The sequence below is a fragment of the Megalops cyprinoides genome, chromosome 9 (genome assembly GCF_013368585.1).
Source record: "Megalops cyprinoides isolate fMegCyp1 chromosome 9, fMegCyp1.pri, whole genome shotgun sequence".
NCBI lineage: Eukaryota > Metazoa > Chordata > Actinopteri > Elopiformes > Megalopidae > Megalops > Megalops cyprinoides.
Window position 1 is genome coordinate 33,902,510 of NC_050591.1, and position 22,232 is coordinate 33,924,741.

Genomic DNA, 22,232 nt, shown 5'->3' on the forward strand with positions numbered 1-22,232 from the left:
TAGCCTACGGAAGCTATGTTTCACAGAAAAGACCACGGTCTATTTTCATTAGAGAAAACGTATAGGCTATGCCCTAGCAAAAAAGAAATGTTAATCTAAATAAAGTCTCATTTCTTCGGCAAAATACTGCTAATTAAAATGACCTAAAATGTAATCAAGCTGAATAATTGAAGCTTCGTAAAATACCAGTTCTAATGAAACCATTGCATAAAATAACAAATACGACAAGCCCATGATTATACTAACGTGTAATCTTTGTCGCCTTTTAATCTTTGCAATAAACTTGTTTGCAAATGTAATTGAATCAATCCGACATGTCTCCCCATTGTTAAACTCGTTATAATCGGAACGCTAACCCGATGACTCCCACGGGGTTTAACACATTCCCGTCATAGCTTTCACTGTCATTTTAATATTTTCTCCCAGATTTCGCTGAGAAATCAGCGAAAAATCATACGATGTATAAATATGTACTTGTGCTCACGATTGTTTTCACCAGGTGGGAAAGGGGTTTCTCAAAGGAATTCCCCACTGTTCCCTTAACTCTAATTATGAAGTTCCACTCTGTTGAGAACGGAGCGCCTCTTTGCCTGGTAACGGTTACCACAGCAACAATAGAGCCATCCACCCAGCCTGGGAATATTAGTATCTGCACGCATATCAGCGTTGCCAAGAACAGACTAAAACTAACCCAGACTGGGAATACAGCATTTTCCTGTAGTGATTCCCCTAGAAACATCACAAAAGCTTTGAAGTGTCAGTAAAATGGCGGAGAAGCTATGATATCATACGCGGTGTAAGGAGGCACAAACAGTGAAGAAGTGCAAATTTCCAGAAAAGCATAGCGGAAGGTGGAACAAAGCAAAAACATCAATAAAATGCTTGAACCAGGTCAGCTTTGTGTTGATGAAAACAGATACATGTTTAGTATAATATATTTTGAAGTTAAAAATGTTCACTGTATTTACACAACTATTTGTGGAAATCCTTTGAAATACCACATCGGGAAAGCGAAGAAATAAATCTCACGTAATATATTCTGGAAAAAATGGAAAGCAACACACCCAAGCAGCTAGGAGTAAGCGTTTACTTAGCCTATTATTTACAAAAGCGATGTTGGGTAAACCAAAAGCGTAATATCAACACTATATTACAATGGTGATTAAAAACAACTCGTCCGTGAACAGACTGAGGACTTTTGTGTGCTAGCACGGCAACAGTTGGACAGTGTGTTCCTGATGCGCGGCCTCTGATTACACAGGGCTTAGCAGTTGATTTACTGGTCTGTGCAAATAGGGCTACACAATAAATCAAGCAACAGAGAAGCGCTGCTGGAGCCACATCAGCGCTCTGGCGCTCGGGCTGGAACAAACACCTCGCCCGTTAGGAGCACAACAATGGACCGCTGGGTGACGAAAAAGTCCTCTATAATAACACAGCGGCCTGCAAAGCCAGAATGCTTTTCTACTCCGTATTCTTCGCCACTGAGCTGTGAGAGCACAGCAGTGCAGAACAATAATTCATCTTTAATTCAGAATGTATTATTGAAATTGTCAAAAAGTCTCTAAGATAAATCATTAATACGAAAAAAAAAAAACAAACACGGGGGCCAGAGTTTATCTTTTCCCTTCACCTCAAGGGGAAATTTCATCATAATAATTGTTACTATTTGCCAACATTGGATATCTTTTGTAAAATAAGCATGGAAGCCACAACATATCTTTTTTTTTATGTTCGAGTTTATACATTGTATTGCAAAAATAGACGTTTTCATATGACATTCTGCCAAAGCAAGGCTGAGGACTGTCCGTGCTCTGTGGAGGCTATCCCAGCATTCCTGCATGGCTCTGTGGCTCCCCACAAACACAGAGAGCTGTAATCAGAGAGGCTCGTTTTAGCCACCCAAGCAATTTCCACATTTCCACAATGGCTGCGTATCGTGTCAATGCTTTGCAACAGTGCTACAACAATATTGTAAAATGTAAGCCGCGCATTAGCAGGTGCCAGCAGGTAGTGCCAGCCATCAGGAAACTGCACTCCAAGTCCAAGTGCTGCTGATTGCAGGTCAACAGCAGTCAGCACTGTGGGTGTAACACAGTAAAAGTCAGTTGGCACGGTTCATTTGCCCTACATAGATCTGCATGTGTCCACTCACTGAGCAAACACAGAGAGAATGCTGGAATGTGCTCAAAGCGTTTGTTAGAAATGCTTGCATTGCCTGGGTTGGAAGATGGGGACTTGGATTTGATGGGCTTTTTTTTGAAGGCTAGTCTACACAAATTGTTTCCCCACCACAGGGAATCAGGGGGTCTGACAGACCACCACAGTGATTAACTATCTTGCCATGCCTTCCTGATGCTATGCCTTGTGTGTTTTTGTTTGCCTGTGGTCTGTTCCTGAGAGATCAGTCTCCAGGAGCACTTGTGCTTCCAGTTATGCAGAATGGCTGGAACAGAATGTCTGTGTGTTTAGCTGCTGAAAATAAAACACAGCTCCACTCAGAAAAGATCCCTTCATAAAAAGTTACTCTTTTTGAAAATATATAATATTTACTAGAAATTGCATAAACATCACTATTGTCAGTCTGCATGCGACTTGTTTCTCTAATAAGGGGCGAATATCAGCAATTTCTGATGAGGCACTGCTTGATTGCCCATAAAATTGTTTCTTGTACAAGATTCATTATCTGGGGAAGTTGACAGTGATGTCTATTCAATACAAAAGCTTTTTTTTCAGTTCAATAAATGTCAAACAGTAGCTTGTCCTTTAAATAAAATCCATTTGCTCCCTAACAGGAGGCTGAAGTAGAAAGAGAGCGATCCAGGCAGGCTGGCATCTCATTGTCAGTGTGCTTCAGGACTACGATCCTTCTCTGGAGCTGTGTCACCGCGACAGGTTTGCCACTGTCCTCTGTGGTCTGCTGCAGTGCAGTCTGGGAATCTGTGATTGGGCAGGGCTGCGGTAGCTCCGCCCCCTGGGAGAGCAGTGTGCTGACGATGTCCGTGTAACCTCCCCGCACAGCCAGGTGCAGCGGGGTGAGGCCCCGCCCGTCGGGCGTGTCCGCAGCCTCGGGGTTGCTCTGTAGGAGCTCCTTGATGACGTCACAGTGTCCCTCCTCCGCAGCCAGGTGGCAGGCGGTGCGGAGCGTGCGGTCGACGGCACGCGGGTCTGCCCCTTCCTTGATCAGCATCCTGACGGTGACCAGGTGACCGTGCTGGGCCGCCAGGTGGAGGGCGGAGCTCCCCTCTGCGGTCTGGGCCTGGATCTCTGCGTTGTGTTTGACGAGGAGCCTGGCGGTGCTGGTGTGGCCCGTCTCGGCTGCCGCATGCAGCGGGGTGTGCAGGTCGTCAGCGGCAAGGTGGACATCCGCCCCCAGCTCGATGAGGATGCGCGCCACCCTGTACTGCCCCCTCTGGGAGGCCAGGTGCAGCAGCGTCCTCCCGTCGCAGGTCCGGACGTCCACGTCGGCCCCAGCCTGCTTCGCCAGCAGCTTGACGATGGGTAGGTGGCCCTGCCAGGCGGCGTAGTGGACGGGCGCCCAGCCGCCCTTGCCCCGCGCGTGGGCGTCAGCCCCCCGGCTCAGCAGGACCCGCACCACGCTCTCCTGGCCGTGCTGGCAGGCCACGTGGATGGGCGTGCGGCCCTCAAAGTCCGCCTCGTTCATGGAGGCGCCGCGGTCCAGCAGCAGCCGGGCGACGGCCTCGTCGCCGTTCTGCGCCGCGAAGTGGAGCGCCGTGTACAGGTCCTCGTCCTTGGCGTTGGCGTTGGTCTTGCGGCCCAGCAGGAGCTCAGCGATGCTCCTCAGGCCCAGCTCGGCTGCCAGGTGCAGCGCTGTGGAGCCCCTGGCGTTGGGCAGGTTGGGGTTGGCGTTGCTGAGCAGCAGAAACTTTACTGCCTCCTCATTGGCCAGCTGAACGGCATAGTGCAGCAACCTGCTTCCGTCCTCCAGGATCAGATCCACGTCCTGCGGCTGCAGGATCTTCATCAGCTTGGCCGTGTCCTCCGTCCTGATGGCTTTGCACAGCTTCCTCCTCTGCACGTCTAGTGTGCTTGAGTCTGGACAGGACAGACAGCGCACATACACTTCAACACAGCAGCAAATCAGAGCATTCAGGATGCAGTGCTTATTACAAGAAACCTGCTCATCGTGTACAGTACTTGTACAAATACTGCAGATGCAGATGCTCTTTTCCAGAGCGACTCAGAAGGCAAGGACATGAAAGTGCATCACAAGAAAAACGATACATACAGAAGGCTGACCACACCTGAACATAGGTAAATTCATCCCACAATGCTGTAATAACTACTGCCATCGGGAATACAATAAGTGCAATCAGTGCAATAACTTCAACAGCAAATGCAATAATACTCAAATAAGTGCAACAGCCTAACTAGTGCAATATTATCCTGTAATTCTATAATAGTATCTCTGCAGTGTACAGCAGAACTTTCTGTTGCAGAGATTCTTTGTGCAATTTGTGCTCCTCTCGTACCGCTTGTTGCATTTTCCTTTTCCAAAGCAAGGGTGATGGAGCCCTGGGAGGAGAAGGGCGAATCGGCACAGGACACTCCTGACAGCCTCTTGTCTGCATTGTCCTTGCCCGGAGAACCGTCCTTTTTGATGCAATCAAAGCTGTGGGATATCCCAGAATCCACTTGGCTCAGAAGTTCCGTCAGGCTGTAGTCTTTCTCTGGCTGCACTACCTGCCTCTCCTCATCCTGTGTCAAGTAGCAGTGTGGGACAGTGGTTAGAGAAGTGGAGCTGTAACCAGTACAGCACAGGTTCAAATCCTACTCAAACCACTGGTCTACTAGAGCAGTGTATTCCACCCAAATTGCTGATGCCAATTTTTGACCACATATGTAGGTACTATGTTAGTCCCTGGATGCAGTTATTTACTGAGGAAATACATACAAAAGTACTAGTACTTCACAGGAAAAGTCAAAGAACATCATAAGATGCAGTTCCAAGAAAGTTTATAATTGTGTAATCGTGACTGTGTAATTATGATTGTACTTTCTAAAATTTCCAGAACCACCCAGTTATGATAAGCCTGCCCTTACCACTGGTAGCATGCTATGAAATCAGGGCAACAGACCAACACTATGGAAAACAGCAATTTAGCCCAGACAAAAATGGTGGAAAAGGAAGAGGTGTGATCAAGTCCTGACAGGCACTGGGAGGGCAGTGTGACAACTCAAAGGCTGTCATATTAATTCCCAGTTGGGAAACTCCCATTGTATCCTTAGGTAAGTCAGGTAACTCAAATTACTTCAGTAAAACTCCATCTGTATAACTGTATAACATGTAAAAATGGTTAACTGTGTATAATAATATAACACGCTAATAATATAATATCCAGGTATATTTATGGGGAAGCAGCTATTGCATCCTTCTCTGGAATATTCTTGGGAAAGTACAGTACACACAAGAAACATTTATTACCAATGACGGCTTTCAGCAATGCCATCAGACTGCATTTTCTTCAGTCCTGTCTTTGAAAAAGAGAGCAAAAGCAAAACCGCTCTTGCTTATCGATGCATGCCAACACGTGTCATTCTACATGAACAAAGATATCTGGGCCTGAACCTTACTGTCATTGGGAACACAGTGATGGACATGTAAAAACACATGGTCACGACACATGATTTTTACCTTGCTCCCATTTTTCAGAACAGCTGTATACAACATGATACCACCATGACAGTAGAGGTCAGGCAGGGCTTGCAGTAGCTGTGAGCCTTTGATAAACCAGCCTGGGGTTAGCTATGTGTACCTGATCAGCCCCATTCGGCCCACTGTCTCGCCTGGTCTCTGCTTCGGAGCCTCCACTTTTGGAATCCTCCTGGGGTTTGCCACAAAGCTCCTCCGCCTCTGAGGTAATCTCTGTAGAGCAAAGAGAAACAGCCTATCAATGACCTTATCACCGTCTACCAGACATGACAGAGGTGCGGATCTTTATCTGCGATTCCTGATTTTGAACTTGTAGAAAAGAAACTGTAGCAGCGAATATGAAAGTATTTTGACAGGGTAGGGCTGGGTTTCAGTTACTCTCACAGGAGTGGTAAGCACCACACCTCAGCACTGCATGGCTGAGTCAAACAGCTGATACCAGATTTAACAGTTCAAATTTTCAAATTCAAAACCAAATTCAAATTGAAATCAAAATTCCAAATAGAATTTTACACATACTTTCTTCTTTGTTGCTGCACACACTCTCTAATACCCCATGGATAGATCAGTAAAAACCAGTAGATCATTAAGACCCCCTCCAGTAATCATCAGCCGGTCATCCCTTACCCTGGAAGCTGGGCCTGGCGTCGGGAGAGCCGTTCCAGCAGCGCTGCATCAGTGACAGGAAGCCGTCGCAGGCTGGGGGGCGGCAGCGGGACACGGCCCCCAAATCCGGCCGCGACCCCCTCACCACCTTCACCATGATGTGCAAGATGTTGTTCTCCCCTGAGGCGCAGAGAACACAGAAAGAACAGAGTCAGCATGCAGCACAGAGCACCAGAGAAGACAGATTCCAGGAAAGCACTTGGAATAGGATGGTATAATGAATAATCTGAATAATCTGGCCTTGAGACCCCATGTCTCCTCATGTTCGAGGTACAAGGTTAAGCAACTAAGCGTCACTAATGGACCAGGAATGGCCATATTGCAAAGCAGCTCCCATACTGAAGCTAAAAGCTGTTTGAACATACAACTGGTACACTTTCATGGTATAGAAAGTTTTTTTGTCAACATTGTCAGAAATGCTTTATGAAGCAGTAACCACCTGTTGTATTCAATTTCCTTGATCCCCAGGGGATTAGCAACTTCAGGATTCTACTCTAGTGTCATAACATCTCCTAATATGAGATTCTATGCCTATTCTAGTTACAGCGCCTCCTATAATACAAAAGGTAAACATGGAGTCACAAAAGCAGAATTGTGTCACACCTATCTTACTTCTTGTCTTTTTCCCTCACTTCAAATAAACCAATAATATTGTAGTGCTTTGTGCCACATAAATATGAATGAAAGGGGATTACTGTCTCCCTACAGAAAGACGTTTCCAAGACCAACATCTCTGCCTTTTGGGGAAACGATTCCTCTATGTGCAGGGTCACCAGCACGACTCAGACACAAAAATTTCATGAGTAAACAACATTATTCAGGCTTGCAGAGGAATTGTGATGCAACAGCTACCATTTCCTGTGAGTCTCACCCAAAAAAAAAGAAAGAACAATGGCCCTCGTCTGGAAGGCATTACAGAGAGATTTACCATTATTCATGACTTGGGGTAATCTACGAACTTTTAATCTTTATGTGTTTATGACCTCGCAGCCATTCAAGGAATAATCATTTATCACTTACTGTAACAGGACAATCACCATGACGTCATAGACAGACACCTGTCCCTTATCTGTCGCCTGGTCATAAATCCCCTCCCCCATGAGATGAAGTGAATAGACGTCAGTGGTGCAATTTACTTCCCCTCTTTATACAGCCTGCGTATACTACAGTTTATACTACAGTAGACAAATCCTCTTTATCTTTATCTTTATCATCTAATGCAAAAGGAACTGATGATTGTGCCAGATTTTCTGTGTGTTATTCTACTGTCAAAATGCCTCTGAAAAGGATTTCAGCGTTACCCTCATATGGCTTCTTTTGCGTCAGTATTCCCCACATGACAATAGCAAAGCTGGAACAAACAAAAAGAAACAAAAATACAATTATATGACAACACTGTATTTAGCACCTTAATGGCTTTGATTGAAACATCAGAGTGGTATGCTGGAGAGAAGAGGTTGCTGTTAAAACCCACCTGTAGACGTCGTGCTTGGTGTCAGACACTCGGTCCTTCTCGATGAGCTTCTCTGGCGGGAGGTAGGCCACGGTGCCACAAAACCCGTCGCGGCTGATGTCATCATCCCGGGAGAGGCCGTTCCACCTGGCCAGGCCAAAGTCTGAGATCTGAGAGACAGGACAGCACAGGGTATGGGTTGTAATGGTAACTGTGACAAACTCTACCAGGCCTGTGGACGGCCACTTCAGAATATTGTTTCTGTGCTCAAAGTGATATGGGACTGTTTATGTGGGTGCACCTAAAGGGAGCCATCTCTTGTGAGCCTTCTCCTTGTGCCTAAGTTCCTACCCATTTCTTCCTCTCCAAGAGTCTACCAGCAGGTGGGGGGTTGAGGGGGGTGGGCAGGTTAGAGTAGGACTGCATTACCAAATCCTTCTTCATTAAGCTCCAAATCATAAAATCAATGCGGGTTTCAAGCAAATGAAAACAAATGGGGTTTTACTAAGTTTGGTAATTTAGCTAAATCAGAACCAAGTATTAGGAAAAAAAAACACAAGGGCTTTGTGCCAGATCATTTGAATGTTGAAATTATCATGCATACAACCAAAGTATCACCACAAACTTGGAACTTCTGCATGAAACCCGTGCAGAGGTCACTGCAGGAGCAGGAGAGGGAGGGGGGAGTAGGTGGTGAGGGCGAGAAGGAGGGGGGTGGGAAGGGGAGGGGGAGAGGGAACAGGAGGAGGACCAGGGGCAGGTGTCCTACCTTGACGTGGTAGTGCGCGTCCAGCAGGATATTGGCGGGTTTGAGGTCCAGGTGCAGCATGGGTGGGCTCATGCAGTGCAGGAAGTTCATGCCCACGGCTGTCTCATGGATGATGCGGAAACACAGCTCCCAGGGCAGCATCTCCGAGGCCAGCAGCGTCTCCAGGGAGCCCGTCTCCATGTACTCCATCACCAGCCCGTGGGGGTCCCTGCAGATCCCGTACACCGGCAGCACGTAGCGGAACTTCGCCGCCTCCATCTTCCTGGCCTCCCCCAGCAGCTCAGCTTGCTCCCTGGAGGAAACACGGAGAACACAAAGTCATGGACTGGGGCCTACGTGGCCTGGCGGGTAAAGGCGGGAGTGTAGCATAGTGGTTAAGGAGCAGGGATCATAACTGAAAAGTTGCTGGTTCGATTCCCCACGAGCGTACTGCTGCTTCTCCCCTTGGGCAAGGTACTTAACCTACAATTGCCTAATATCCAGCTGTATAAATGGATAATGTTGTAAAAACCTGTAACTGATGTAAGTTGCTCTGGATAAGAGTGTCTGATAAATGCCAATAATGTAATGTAAAAGCTGCATACCCTTACACTGGAAGACCAGGTAACACTGGGCTGAGTTCAAACTAAAAGCCATGTTTGCGGGGCCATCTTTAGCCAGTTACTGCTACTCAGCATTGAAGGGACAGATTGGCATTATAGCCCTGTAAGAGAGCGTTCTTCCTGTGCAGTGGCTGTTATCAGTTATTAAACTGCTTCATCCAGGCAGTTTTTCCTCCTCAAGGTAAGGCAAGGTATCACATCATTTTTATTACTAGAATTTATTTTGTGTGTCCACATTATGTCATTTAGGAACCTCAGGCAGACCTTCCCCTTATTTAATCTGTTAGCAATATCCTGAGTGGCTTTCTTGTTTTGCAAATTAACACATCAACGGTGAATTCCTGACAGATTGATTCATTTGGAAAGGACAATGTGCACTTCTGTCAAAAAAAAAGAAAAAAAACCCAAAACAACATTATCTCAAACACATCTAGTCGTTAATGACAAACTCGAGGCTGCCTTCGCCACAGTGTTCAGTGAATGAATGAACCACTATATTCCCACAGGTCCTGTACAGCCTCCACACAGTTCTCCTTATCTGTTTAACATTCCTTGGGGGGGGGGGGGGGGGGGGGGGGGGAGGAGGTATCTCATTGTTGGCAACAGGGAGCCAAAAAGAAGGAATATTCTAAACTTAAACCCAAGACACCTTAAACAGTTATTCTTGTTGTAAGGATAACTACTCATATGTAAAATTATAAAGTTCTGTTCCATAGAACAAACATGCTGAAGGGTACATTTCATACACATTTAGGCCAGAAGAAAGACTTTGGCTGAGATCCCAATTCCAATTCAAGGAACTGTTAATGTTTGCTTCACCTTCGCCTCTTGATAACTATGGACTATATACAGTATGTTGCATTACCATCAGTGACAACTTTGTCCTTGGGCAGCCTCTCTGCTTATTTCAGTCAAAGTTAAACAGAATGAGCTATTAATTTTCAGACAGGCATATGGCCCCCAAAAGTAGTAGCTTACAGGTGATGGCACTTAAAGCATTCCTGTCATTCTCCAAAACAGAACAGTGTCCCCTTTTACACAGAAGCCTGCAAGACTGGTTCTGCAGCCTTGCTCGCTGTATCCACTATCACTACCTGGTTAAAATTTGCTTATTTGCAAGGAAAAATATGTGGGCCTAAATTCAGAGAACCACACAAAAGTGGAGGCCATTTCACAGTAAATATCTGCCTTGTAGATATTTACAATATAGCTGTTTGTAACCTCAAAAGACTTCAGCACATACTTCAAACACAACATTGTGAAATGTTAGCATTGCTGAACAGAAATGCCATTGTTTCAGAGGGAATTTTTTTCTGTCTGTCTAGAACTGTGAGACAGGGCTTAGTGAGGAGGGAAAAAAAATGTGATCTACATCCTGTTGACAAAGTGTGACAGAGACACCCAGGCAGGAGCCTGTGACAGGTAATACAGGTGATGTAAGAGGTAGAGGAAGTGTGTGACTGTTTGTTGTGTACCTTTGCACATATCAAGATCTACACCTTGGAAAGGCAGGTGTTTGCTAGTACTGTGAATTAGATGATATTATCTTTGGACCTACAAAACCATGGAGGTCAGTACCATACCAAAATCAAATGCCCAGCAGTAATGGTGGGTTTATTTTGAATGCCAGTGTACTAAGTGTACTGTACTTCTCAGTGCACTCAGGTCCTAAGTCCTACACATAGAAATGTGTTTTTTTTTTTTTGAGGTATAAAAATGAATGGCCTATGGCAAAAGACTAAAGTCTTTGTTTTTGCTGTTTCAAAATGAAGATTTTAATACAGTGAACGAACTAGTGGGTCTTCAAAAGCCCACATCAGCCAGAAGCTTTTTAAGCACATCCTTTCCCCCGTCCCATATTGAGGGTACACCTCTGTGCTGGTGTGCTGTGGAGAGCACAGAGTGTATCTCACCCTCGCCTCAGGAAGGAGTCTTTCGCAAATTAAAAGGTGAACTTGAGCAACACCTTTCCTCCGCTTCTCAGGGTGAGGCTGACCTGACAAACTGCCCAGCACAGTCGTTTCCCACAAAAGGTCATTTCACACAACAGTTGAGTATTTCTGATCACAGAGCCGCAACAAATATTTAATCTGTGTAATACGTCTAATCTACAAGGATTGTCCTGATGTGATAATACCTACTGCATACAAATTAACCACTTGATGAAGAGCACTTCAAGTTACAGTTAAATTACACTATCTAGTCAAGCCCAGTTATTTTTTGAATCCCTACCCATTATAAAACTATTATAAATTTTTTGAATCCCTACCCAAATATAAACTATATCACATCAAACAGTGTTATAACATCGAGCATCAATCAGAAGGAAGTGGGCAGTGATCCAGATGAATCTGCCTGTAAGCAGCCCATCACATCCGCTTCCATTCTACTGCATGACAGTTGCTTCCTGTAGGGTCTACTACCCCTCTCACCGCCACAGAAAAACAGATCTGCTCGTGTCAGTCTGCCTCACATCTCCAGTCCTGAAGCAAATGTGTACTCGTGTAAGGATTACACCACAGTGCCCCTGGATGACACTGGAGGAAGGCAGTCTGCCGTTGTCTGCAGCATCACAGACCAGCTACCTTAAATGCCATTAACAATTAGCTACACCTGCCAAGGTACTCAAGGTCCTTTGTTCGGTTACAAGCGTGGCCTGGATTCTGATTGATTTAACAGCATAACTTCATTCATCCCTGCTGAAACCAACTCTCCATCTGACCTGTGTGAAATCAAAAGACCCCAGACTGTACCGGCTGCAGTCACTATGGGATTAGTTTATCAAAGTCTAAAGAGGAGACACCTTCATGAGAACCGTGGGAGAATCTGGACTACTAATGCCCTTCGTGTTCTGTTCAGAAGATGTCCTTCCACATTATGCCCGATTTCAGCCTGAATTCTTGATATTAATTTGATATCCACCTTACACTATGGGATGAGCAAAAACATTACACAAGTCAATGTAATGAGATACATTCCTAGTTGTTCTTACAACAGGGGACACCTCAAGGTAAAAAGACCCATACAAATCAAAAGCATCAGTTTCCTGAGATGTGCATTTTCTTCATGTGCGAGAGGAAAGCATTAAACATTGAGTGTGATAAAACACACCAGTTACATTTTACATGCCAAATCCAAGCATGATGCCGTTGGCTGATCAGAAGTTGCTTGTTTTATACCTTACAGAAGTTTCTGCATTTCTAAGAAACTCCTGCCTAAGATGGTTCTGATGTTTATGGAAATCTCTCTGTGTGAGTCTGACTCTGGCAGCAAAACTGAATTTTTTCTTCTACAAGCAGGTGAATAATTCTGGCCTGGGGCAACGTGGAAAATCCCAAAACACCCCGGTAAGAGAGCGAAGCACTCACTCCCCAGATCTATTATTCATGAGAAACAAAACAGAAAAATGTGTTTCTGGGTTTGGGTGAGTGAACATATACTCAAACAAATGTATATGTTGTGACAAAGATTTCCCAACTCAGATATAAATGAAAAAAATATGTAACAACAAACAAAAAAGGCAACACTTAAAAAAAGGTATGATCACGCCTGTAAATAAAACTAATTAAAGCCTTTTAGTGAAATCCTGCCTCTCTGTTTTTCCATGATTTGGGAGTTTTCAAAGTCATCGCATCTCAGGTCATGATGGAAGCTGACTGTTGCTGACTAACAATACTTCATCAATGGCATCGGTCTCAGATTCCCCCCAACGGCTCCCAGGATCAGGTCTTACACAGAAGGTCTTTTCACTGCTACCCCCTGAGGTCAGCAAGCAGAGTAAAAGAACGCTTACAATGGCAGCAGAAATACTCACCTCTCGTCTACGTGAAGACTTGGAGGACACTTGATCGCCAGCCATGTTTTCCACTGTTCGTGCCGTACTTTGTACACTTGTCCAAATCCACCTGAGCCAATCTTCTCCCAGTTCCCAAACTCGGAGGAATCGAAGGTTTTCAGCGACCCCATCATGCCGGGAGAGCTCTCCAAGCCCTCCATGGCTTTCTTTTTAAGCAGGACTCGTTCCCCGATGATCCCTCTTTGACACCGTTCACACACCTGGCTTGTTTTACATCACACCCTTTCCTTTTCCCCCACAGACTGCCTTGTTATGCAATAAAGCCCTCCCCTCTGTCCAGGTAAACAAGGAGGGGCCTGTTTGTGACATCACTTCCTGCCTGCCAGTAGGGACAGGAATGGAAAAGAACTTGGCTCAAGCTGGCTTCCTTACCCCCCCTGGGAATTGCAGACAGTTCTTTAACATGGCACTGAGGCTCTATCATCATCACAACAGACTGCAATCTAAATACAGGGGAAAGAGAGATAGTACCCTGTGCCTTTAACTCCTCTGCAAATGAAATTCTATGCCTTTTTTTTCCAGGTGTGTAACATTTCTCACATGCCTCACAGTGAACTTCCTGACACCTTGACACGTACTTACCTGTCAACAGCACCGATTTCAACAGCCTTCTTAGTCACACACATATTCATATGATTAATGCAGGTCTATAAAGCTTATGTTTAGCAACATTTAACCAGAAGGCCACAGCTATGAAAATTGCTTTGTCATCACTGTAATACAATAAGACACAGAAATAGATTACATGCAACTAGCATGTGAAACATGTTGACTAGCAAATATTAAATGGAATCACGCCTGCATTTTCCACAGAACATCTGTATATCATGAGACAACAGCAGTTTAAAAATACTGACAAAAAGCACTACCAGCGTAAAACATTTCTTAGAAAGAAGTATATGACCAATAACCACAAAAAGACAAGATTATGAAAAAGAATTTAATAGCTAGGATTTTTAAAGATACAATAAAAAATGTACATGTTTAATAACATCCAGTGATGATTTCAGGACTGTGATCTACTTTTGTACTATCGAATAGGCGTTAACCGTCTTCCCTGATGTGCATGTGTTCAACTGCCATTCACCATTCCTGAATGAATATTTCATATAACAAAACAAAACTGTAAGATTACATTCAAACATCTTTATGTCAAAAACAGGTTGTAAAATGGGGGGGAATCAGAGCCAAAAAAAATATACAAAAAAATTCTACCTCTCTTTCAGTAAAATTGAATACACGAGTTTCAACGTTTCAACCATAAAAGGAAGGGTCTGAGAAAAGCGGAACCACTGCATGGCACCCAATGTCTGAAATGTGGCAATAGAGTCTAAAATCTATGAGATAAAAACCTGAGATTATTCTAATACTGCCATTTCAGCCAAATGCAAAACATGAACTATACACAGCCACAGTAAAAACCAATGCCACTGGTAGACACCCTTAAAGGGACAGTTACAGAAGCCTCACAATAAATACTAAAATACAGTTATCAAAATAAAATTGGCTGTATGAATCCTCAAAAGCTCTAATACCATACTTACATAATCTGCGACACACATTTAAAAAGCCCTCCCAGGACGCGACCTTTGATCGTTAATTAAACCGCAGGAAGTAAAGCTCTGCAGGAGCTGTACTCCCCGAGTCTGTGGAATTCAGTGTTTCCCAGGTAACGCATGGCATTCTCAGCTACCTTAATGTTGTAGTGACGCCGTGCCACCAGGTGTGACACCAGGTGGCGGCAGCATTGTGAGAGTGTTGTAGGCTGGCGGTGTGCGCTGCCAGGTGAGCGCTGGGCTTGGCCGGTTACACCACATCCATCCCCAGGCCTCTGGCCACCTCGGTGAGGGCCTTGACTGCCCCTGAGGGGCCTCCTGCATGGGAGCTGTCCTGGCTGAGGCCTGGATCCCCGCACAGCTCTGTCACTGTGCTCATGGCACAGTACACCGCCTGCCCGCCGTCCTTGGGGTCTGGGGACACGGAGGAGGGCTGGCCGGCGAGCTCGGAGGATGAGGGGCCTGAGCAGGAGGATGAGGAGGAGGAGGAGGAGGGGGAGGAAGAGCAGGGTGAGATGCTGTGGGCGCCGCCCACCGGCAGAGCTGGCCGCTTGGCCTGGCCGCCGGAGCCCGAGGCCTTTCGAGGGGTTCGCTTCTTGGCCATGTTCTTCATGATCTCCTCGGTCACCTCCACGGTCTCGTAGCGGACCATATTCAGCCGCAGGTACCCATCCTCATCCTCTTTGTATCTGCAGGTAAAATGGATTGGAACAAGGAGCAGCTGAAATACACCGAGTCATTGCTGATGCCAGAATACCATGCAGGGAGTGGACATCTATAATACTCTAACAATAATACAATGATTATGACTATAATAGAATATGAACAGAGCAGTATTAAAAGTATTAGCAATGAATAAGGTAGGAGTGGTTTAAGGCAGCCACACCTGAATCGGGAGTGGCCAGAGGGCCATTTGAGGTAATGCTTCTTCCGCAGGTGAAGGGTGAGAGTGTAACACCAGGAGAATGTTTTATCACAGAGGTGGCACTTATATTTAGAGACCATGTCACCCTGGGTGGAAAAAAACGACTGTGTCAATAATAGGCAAGCTGGGTGCAATACGTCCTGTGGTGTGACTCAAGCACAGCTTTTGCACAGGCACAGTGTACAAGGAATGAACATAAAAGTTCACCGTGATGCTACACCTTAAATGAAACGCAAATACCACTGTTGAGTTGTGCATTAAAGTGTACCATCTGACAGTTTTGCCATCTACCAACAAATACTGTAAACCTGACCAAAACACAGTACTTCTTTCTTTCAGGTACTCCTGACAGAAAGGAACATTGTTCTTAAAAGTGTGAAATTAATTAGTAAAGTGTGTCACTAGGTTACAGTAGCTAACAAGGTTTTGTAAAGCAAACGTCACAGAACATACAAGGCGCTGGCTTACTGCGTAGAAGTACACATACGAACTGAGTAATAGAATTATGATAACTGAACTCCCTTTCAGACGTCTGACACCTACATAAACACAGGAAAAAAGGGTCCCAACTTCTCTAATGAACAGAGCTGATGCTGTCGGGGGAAATGACCACGCTGTATAGAGCACTGGCAGGGTAGGTTAGAATTCTGTGTGCGTGCATGTGAGTCTTGATGTGCTGGTGCTGTGGCTGCAGCGCCCCCTGCTGGCCCACCTCGTGCACTCTCTTGTAGTGCTGGTTCATGGTGTGGGCCATTCGGGAGGAGTACTGGCAGCCCTCCACGCTGCAGTGGAAGGCCGTGCCCTCGTTGTGGGTCTCCATGTGCTTCCGCAGGTCATGCTGGTTCTTGAAACTGCGAAGCCAAAACAATGCAGTGAAACCATATTCCCTGAAGGTCTGCTGTCGTGGCGGTTGGCTTTAAACACTCCTTCACCATAAAAACCACCAATAAAGAGGTGTCATTAGTAAATCATGGTTTGGTGTTTTTGAACTGTACTGGAAGTTAACTGCAGATACACAGGCTGCCCAGCTGTAACTGAAGGACGCTTGTTTGAAAGGGGTCTGGGTTGTTCATTTCGAACAGAGACCTGCTTTCACAGAAGTCACAGGGGAAAGGACGCTCATCGCAGTGCCTGAACTTGATGTGGGTCTTCAGGGAGGCGAGCGAAGTGCAGGTCATGTCACACAACGGACACTTGATATGGTTCACTGCAAAACGGAACGGAGAACTGGCATATAACAGCATGTATTCTGAGTCTGATTTAACTGGGTATCATCTTTTAGATTACGCGAGTCTGTTCCCTGGAGGTAAGTACAAGACACACATATCTATCATGCCACACATTTCACTGAAGCAACTGCTGCAGCAATCTACCTCCAGATAAATAACCCAATTCCAATGGACAGGGTTTGTTCCACATGCTGTAGCTGCTTACAAAGCCATCTGCAGGTAGTGATGTTTTTATGTGCAAATTAGCAATTCAGACAACTTCTACAGGAGGGTTTTCTATGAGGATGGATGTCATACCAGACAGATGCAAGGCAAGGATATGTACCCAAAATTTGGTACTCATTTTTATGAGGCTGAAGGCTGGGATGCAGGCTTGAAGAACCTCCCCACATCCAGAGCTTATGCATCACAATGCGCAGACTGTGTACTGTGACTTCATGCACAATAAGGCTGCTGTAGGTGACAAATTGCTCAGTCGCCTGATTCTAGCAGGCAGTATAGCTCTGGTCTGTGGTTTACATTCAGTGTGCAACTGTGCACAGAGGAAAATCAATCACAACTTCAAAGCCACACCCATGACCATGCAGAGAAGCCAAGTCAAGGAATATTCAATGGCCACAAAAATGGTTTCATCGCACCTAACAACACATTGTAAATGCATGTGATTTCTTCCCACAATGCAAAGCAACAGTATGTAGTGGAGTTAACGGCCGCACACTCACCGTGCTGACGAACGTGGTCTCTCAGGAGCCTCTCATTGGCAAAGCGCTTATCACAGTGCTCACACACAAAAGATTCTGCAGGACCAAGAGTACAATCCTCATCACACATCGTACAACATCAATCACCCTTCACACATCATACGTCTCCCATACACCTTCACACACTATACATCATCATTCACACATTATATATCATCCATCATTCATCACATATCAGACATCAGACATCACTCAACATACATCAGAACAGTGTCTTGACGTGCTCAACTCCTGATTTTTACATTTCATAAAAATCATAAATAACGAGGGTTGCGCTGAAGTCCAAGGTTAAATGTGAATAAGTGATAAATGGCCAGCAGTCTGAATTGATTATAAAATAAATAAATAATAAATAATAAATAAATATATAATGAAACAAAGAAGAAATCAATTGAGAGAGCGCTGGTCATTCATCACTTTCTCAAAAGTTTTGTCATACAGCCTTTCATTGTGTCTGAAGCTATACATTACTCCCCCAGCACTGGAAGCAGGGTCCCTGTGTGTCTGCTCCGAGGACAGCACAGTAAGCAAGGCTCTCGTGTGTATGCTGTGTGGGCAGTACTGACCCTCGGGCTCAGCCTGTCTGTGGATGTGGTCGAAGAACTTGGTGTTGCTGGAGAACATGCAGCCGCAGGTGGGGCAGGCCACCAGACGCTCCTGCGTGTGGCTGCGCAGGTGCTCTCGCAGACGGTACTTGATCTTGAAGAAGGCGTCGCAGCCTGAGGGAGGACAGAAACAGCACGGTCCGGTCACGTCCGTTTCAGCTGCGTGACTGAAACAGACCTTTCAGAAAATGTACACTGTGGCTGCGATGCGAGTGACCAACAGTTACGTCTTCTTTTCTAAAAAGAAGCTCTAGCGTGGGCAGCAGATAGGTGGAGTGAGTGAGGAACGGGTCTTAGAATTCAAAGACTGCCAGTTGAGCTCCCAAGTGTGGTAATGTTGTTGTCCAAAGTACCTTACCTGAAATGTTTAAGGAAATATCCAGCTGTGTAAATGGATGATATAAAAACTATGTAGGTTGCCCTGGATAAGGCTGAATGCTAAGAAAAACGGTTCAGCAACAACTGTAGTAGCAAACATAATAACTGCTGATGACAAAAGGCAAGACCAAACACACAGGTGAAGCAGAGAAGCAGCCTCAAAAATACCATCGCAAGGAAACAGCATACAGAGGACCACGGGCGTTTTGGCCAGGTGGCAGAGAGCCCTCCTGTCCCGCATCCCCTCTCGTTCCCGCGCGTGTCCGTACCTTTCCAGCTGCAGAAGAGCGCCTGCTGCTGGTCGGGCAGAGGCTGCATCTTGGTGCAGTGAGCGTGCATGTCCACGTGGCGGTAAAACCACTCCGCGTTGTTAAACGTACTCTGCAAGAAAAGCCGGAAATTATGCTGCAGAGCAGCGGCGAACGACAATCCAACACGCCACACAACCAGTCAGGAGCTTCATAACCAGGGACAGACAACCACGCTCTCTGAGAGAAAACATCCTGCAGCATTTCTACATCCCACCAAATACTACCATTTAAATCCTGAGTGCCGGGAACACATGGTCAGATATACGTTTGTAACACAGTCAGTGTCTGGAGCGTTCCCCGATGAAGCAGTAATTACAGTCACTTCTCAAGGACATCAGAGACGTGTTAATCTGTGTATAACAGTAGCAGTGATCGCCACTGAAATCTCACAGTTGTGGTGCTTGGTGATAAAGCACTACGGCTTCTGTAGCGCTGCCAAGACAAGAATCTGTAGAAGCACAATAAGCTCAGAAGGGCTGAGAGGCTTGTTCTTGGCGTTAGATCTCCTTATTTTCTTATACTGGATTCAATGATGTAATTAAGGATTCTGATGTGAAAAGGGAGCAGAAGGGCTGTTGAAATCAGTCCTACAGCCCACAGAGTGGGTGAAGAGAGCATTAAACTGCCGCCTCCAAATGCAACACCCCCGGGCCATGGAGCTGAGGACTGCAGCCACCCCACCCCCCCACCCCCCCCTTCCCGCATCCCCACTCACGTCGCAGTGTTCCCACTGGCACACGAAGCCCTCGGCCAGCTCGGGCACCAGGTTGTTGCTGTGCAGGTCCTGGGTGCAGCTGGGCAGCTCGGGGTGGGCCTGCAGCAGCTGCGCTCCGATGAACTTCAGCTTGCTGTGGAAGATGTGGAAGAGCGCGTGCACCACCAGCTCGCTGGGGCTGCCCATGGCCAGGAACTCGCAGCCCTCCCACAGGCACGCGTAGTCATCTGCAGAGAGACGCCAGGCAGGGTCACCTCAGCGGGAGGGAGTCTACTGCTCCTCTTTAACGCAGGGGAGAAAATGCCCTGCAGAGCTACCACACTACAACAGACCTAAAACATTACCAGCTTTTCAGTCTTCATAATATGCACTTGTAAAGGGTGTAATTCTAAGGTGAATGAGTTTTGCAGGTGGGACTTGTCCAGTGTCTAGGGATGCTGATTAGGTAATAATTCTCTGTTAATGACTTCTCCAGCCAATAACAACCATGTCATATTCAGCACCAATCAGAGATTTTCAATATTATACCTTAATGCTTAATCTTTTACATAGCTGGCTGTTTAGTTGTAGTTGTACTTTATTCACAATTGCCTCAGTAAATATCCAGATGTACAAATGGATACACCTGTAAGTTGCTCTGGGTAAGAGTGTCTGCTAAATGAAAACAATGTAATGTATGCAGGCCAACGCCACAAGCAGTGAAGACTGTGTACTGTGTGAATAGCCCTTTTTACATACCCAGCTCCTCCATAGCGTCTCCATCACCCAGGTGATCCTTCAGGTGCAGCGACATGTGCTCACAGAGCTCCTCCATGGTCCTCCCCTTGAAGGTGCAGGACGCCCACTCGCACGCCACCACCAGATCAGCCAGGTTCCTCTTCTTCGCCATGGTGACCCGGACCGGAGATGGAGCGGCACGGGCGCACAAGCACAATCGCTGCAGATAGCAAGCAAACTACCCCCTCAAAGATCTTCAGCCATCATCAGTGCTACATCTCTATTCGAAATACAAGGAAACAAGGAGATCATCACAGAATGAGATTTAAAAACAAACGCAGCAAAAGTCCTCGAGCCAACAGTCACGTAATCGATTGCAGACTCTATATAAAACGTCATTTTCAAATAACAGCTATAGTGATCCAATTTTAATTATTTAATCTCGGGCGAACTAGGTAAACCAGCAGCAAGATGGCTCATCATACGAAGGTAACCAGCTAACTAGATTTACTGGGCTTAGATGAAATGTAGCTATATAACTATATCTATAATATTACATACTTGAATTAAACTGCGTCCTTGGATTTAACTAGCTATATTTCACGTCAATGAGCCAAAAATCAAGCTAGTTCGCTCCAGAAGTGAGACTATCGTTAGCTAGATATACCACTTACGTCACCTTGCACACACAATACCAAACCGTTATTTAGCTAACCAGCTAGTTACTATTAGATGCTTACCTGGTTATAAAACAGCTAACTAGTTTAGTACAAGTTAGGTATTCCCTCAACGTCTACAGCTCGGATTTCACAGGGAACAGCTAGCTAGGTTACTAGGCTGCTAGATAACCAGACAGCTAACGATATTAGCTAGGCTCAAGTTCAATCAGTTAACAATAGCTCGCTACGTGGTTGGCATATCTTGAATAAAGTTTAATGTTTACTGTTGACATTTACCGATTGATCTGTGAATATCCGTTTTAAAATATCGGCAAATATCCGATGTGGCACGATCTGTGAGACTATTTACAGTTTAGTTGAATACCTACAATGTGACCATTTCATCGACGTGCCCTTTCTCCCTTTCCTGTTATTTTTGTTCACTTCCTGTTTAGTACAGAGCGCATTTAGCGCGTAAATAGCTGATCCCGCCCCCCCGACAAACGCCGCGCCTCTGATTGGCAGTTCAGTTGTCATTCAACACTGAAACAAAGCGGATTAACCGCTTCAGATCAGGTTTTGGGGGAAGAACATGTTATGGCCATTTGGCGTCTTACTGGCAGTAGAAACCTGTTTGCTCAAAGCATGATCACACTCTAGTCAGTAACAAGTATCACTTTACTTTATAGCTAGTCAGCTTCGAGTCGGCTCAGACCTCATCTTAAGTTCAAAATCAAAGCAAAAACCACAAAACCACCGAAAGAAGACCTGCTTAAGCAAAGCACAAGAACATAGCAATGATTTGTGCACATAAAATGATTTCCGAATATGAACAAAATGAGGCATATGTTATATTGCATTTAATAACATAAAACACTGCTTGTTCAATAATTTACTCAATTTTTTTATTATTTTTCGGAAAACAAGGAAACAAAAATCATGACTCATTAAGGCTTCAAATTAAAACAATGGAAAACATGCCACATGTTTTATTTAATTCCATCAGTTGTCTTTTCAATGTGTGTATATCCATCTTTGGACCGAATGACCACGGATCCCATACGAAGTTAAAAACAGACTGGACTGATCTCAAATAACACAGATATATAAATATTAGTTTTATGGTTGGTGAGCAGTTTTCCATTCGATTCAGGGTTTTTCATTTGCTTCTTTCAGTCCCACATAATGGCAATCACATCCACTGTGACTATTGTGTAACAGCACAGCCCACTATGGACATACATGTAATGAACCATTCAGCAGTGTGACACAGCAGTATAACATGATAGCAGTATGCTTTAAACGGGACAATTTATAATACATTACCCTACAAAGACCTGTTCTTCAAGTAACAAA

The 22,232-nt window shown here is 45.3% G+C and overlaps 2 protein-coding genes across 5 annotated transcripts; both read right to left on the minus strand.

Annotated features, from left to right (window-relative positions):
* Window positions 1-1,741: 1,741 nt before the first annotated feature.
* On the minus strand, window positions 1,742-13,233 carry LOC118782623 (receptor-interacting serine/threonine-protein kinase 4-like). The gene is made up of 8 exons (XM_036536019.1): window positions 12,979-13,233; window positions 8,563-8,854; window positions 7,815-7,963; window positions 7,642-7,691; window positions 6,302-6,460; window positions 5,778-5,887; window positions 4,494-4,719; window positions 1,742-4,056 (listed from the first exon to the last, which is right to left on the minus strand). The coding sequence occupies exons 1-8, from the start codon at window positions 13,158-13,160 to the stop codon at window positions 2,789-2,791; spliced, it is 2,436 nt and encodes an 811-aa protein (XP_036391912.1). The 5' UTR covers window positions 13,161-13,233; the 3' UTR covers window positions 1,742-2,788.
* A 740-nt stretch (window positions 13,234-13,973) lies between these two features.
* On the minus strand, window positions 13,974-21,306 carry zgc:112083 (uncharacterized protein LOC550461 homolog). Of its 4 annotated transcripts, none has more exons than XM_036536645.1 (10): window positions 21,266-21,306; window positions 20,239-20,497; window positions 19,501-19,727; window positions 18,744-18,855; window positions 18,058-18,210; window positions 17,453-17,527; window positions 16,588-16,708; window positions 16,214-16,352; window positions 15,463-15,587; window positions 13,974-15,265 (listed from the first exon to the last, which is right to left on the minus strand). In XM_036536645.1, exons 2-10 carry the CDS (start codon window positions 20,387-20,389, stop codon window positions 14,827-14,829), a joined length of 1,542 nt encoding a protein of 513 aa, XP_036392538.1. In that variant the 5' UTR covers window positions 20,390-20,497; window positions 21,266-21,306; the 3' UTR covers window positions 13,974-14,826. The 4 variants fall into 4 exon arrangements, with proteins under 4 accessions (XP_036392538.1, XP_036392539.1, XP_036392537.1 ...); XM_036536646.1 differs by having other exon boundaries at window positions 20,239-20,437; window positions 21,174-21,299; XM_036536644.1 differs by having other exon boundaries at window positions 21,174-21,299.
* Window positions 21,307-22,232: the final 926 nt, after the last annotated feature.

Bases quoted from the DNA above. Each gene is read 5' to 3' on its own strand.
- LOC118782623 (XM_036536019.1), bottom strand. From the start codon at position 13,160: ATGGAGGGCTTGGAGAGCTCTCCCGGCATGATGGGGTCGCTGAAAACC. The intron at 4,720-5,777 runs GTACACATAGCT...TACTTGACACAG, and splicing joins GGCCGAATGGGGCTGATCAG to GATGAGGAGAGGCAGGTAGT. The intron at 4,057-4,493 runs GTACGAGAGGAG...TGTCCTGTCCAG, and splicing joins AAAGGAAAATGCAACAAGCG to ACTCAAGCACACTAGACGTG.
- zgc:112083 (XM_036536645.1), bottom strand. From the start codon at position 20,389: ATGGCGAAGAAGAGGAACCTGGCTGATCTGGTGGTGGCGTGCGAGTGG. The intron at 19,728-20,238 runs GTATGTAAAAAG...GTCTCTCTGCAG, and splicing joins AGACGCTATGGAGGAGCTGG to ATGACTACGCGTGCCTGTGG. The intron at 18,856-19,500 runs GTGAGTGGGGAT...CTTTTCTTGCAG, and splicing joins GCCAGTGGGAACACTGCGAC to AGTACGTTTAACAACGCGGA.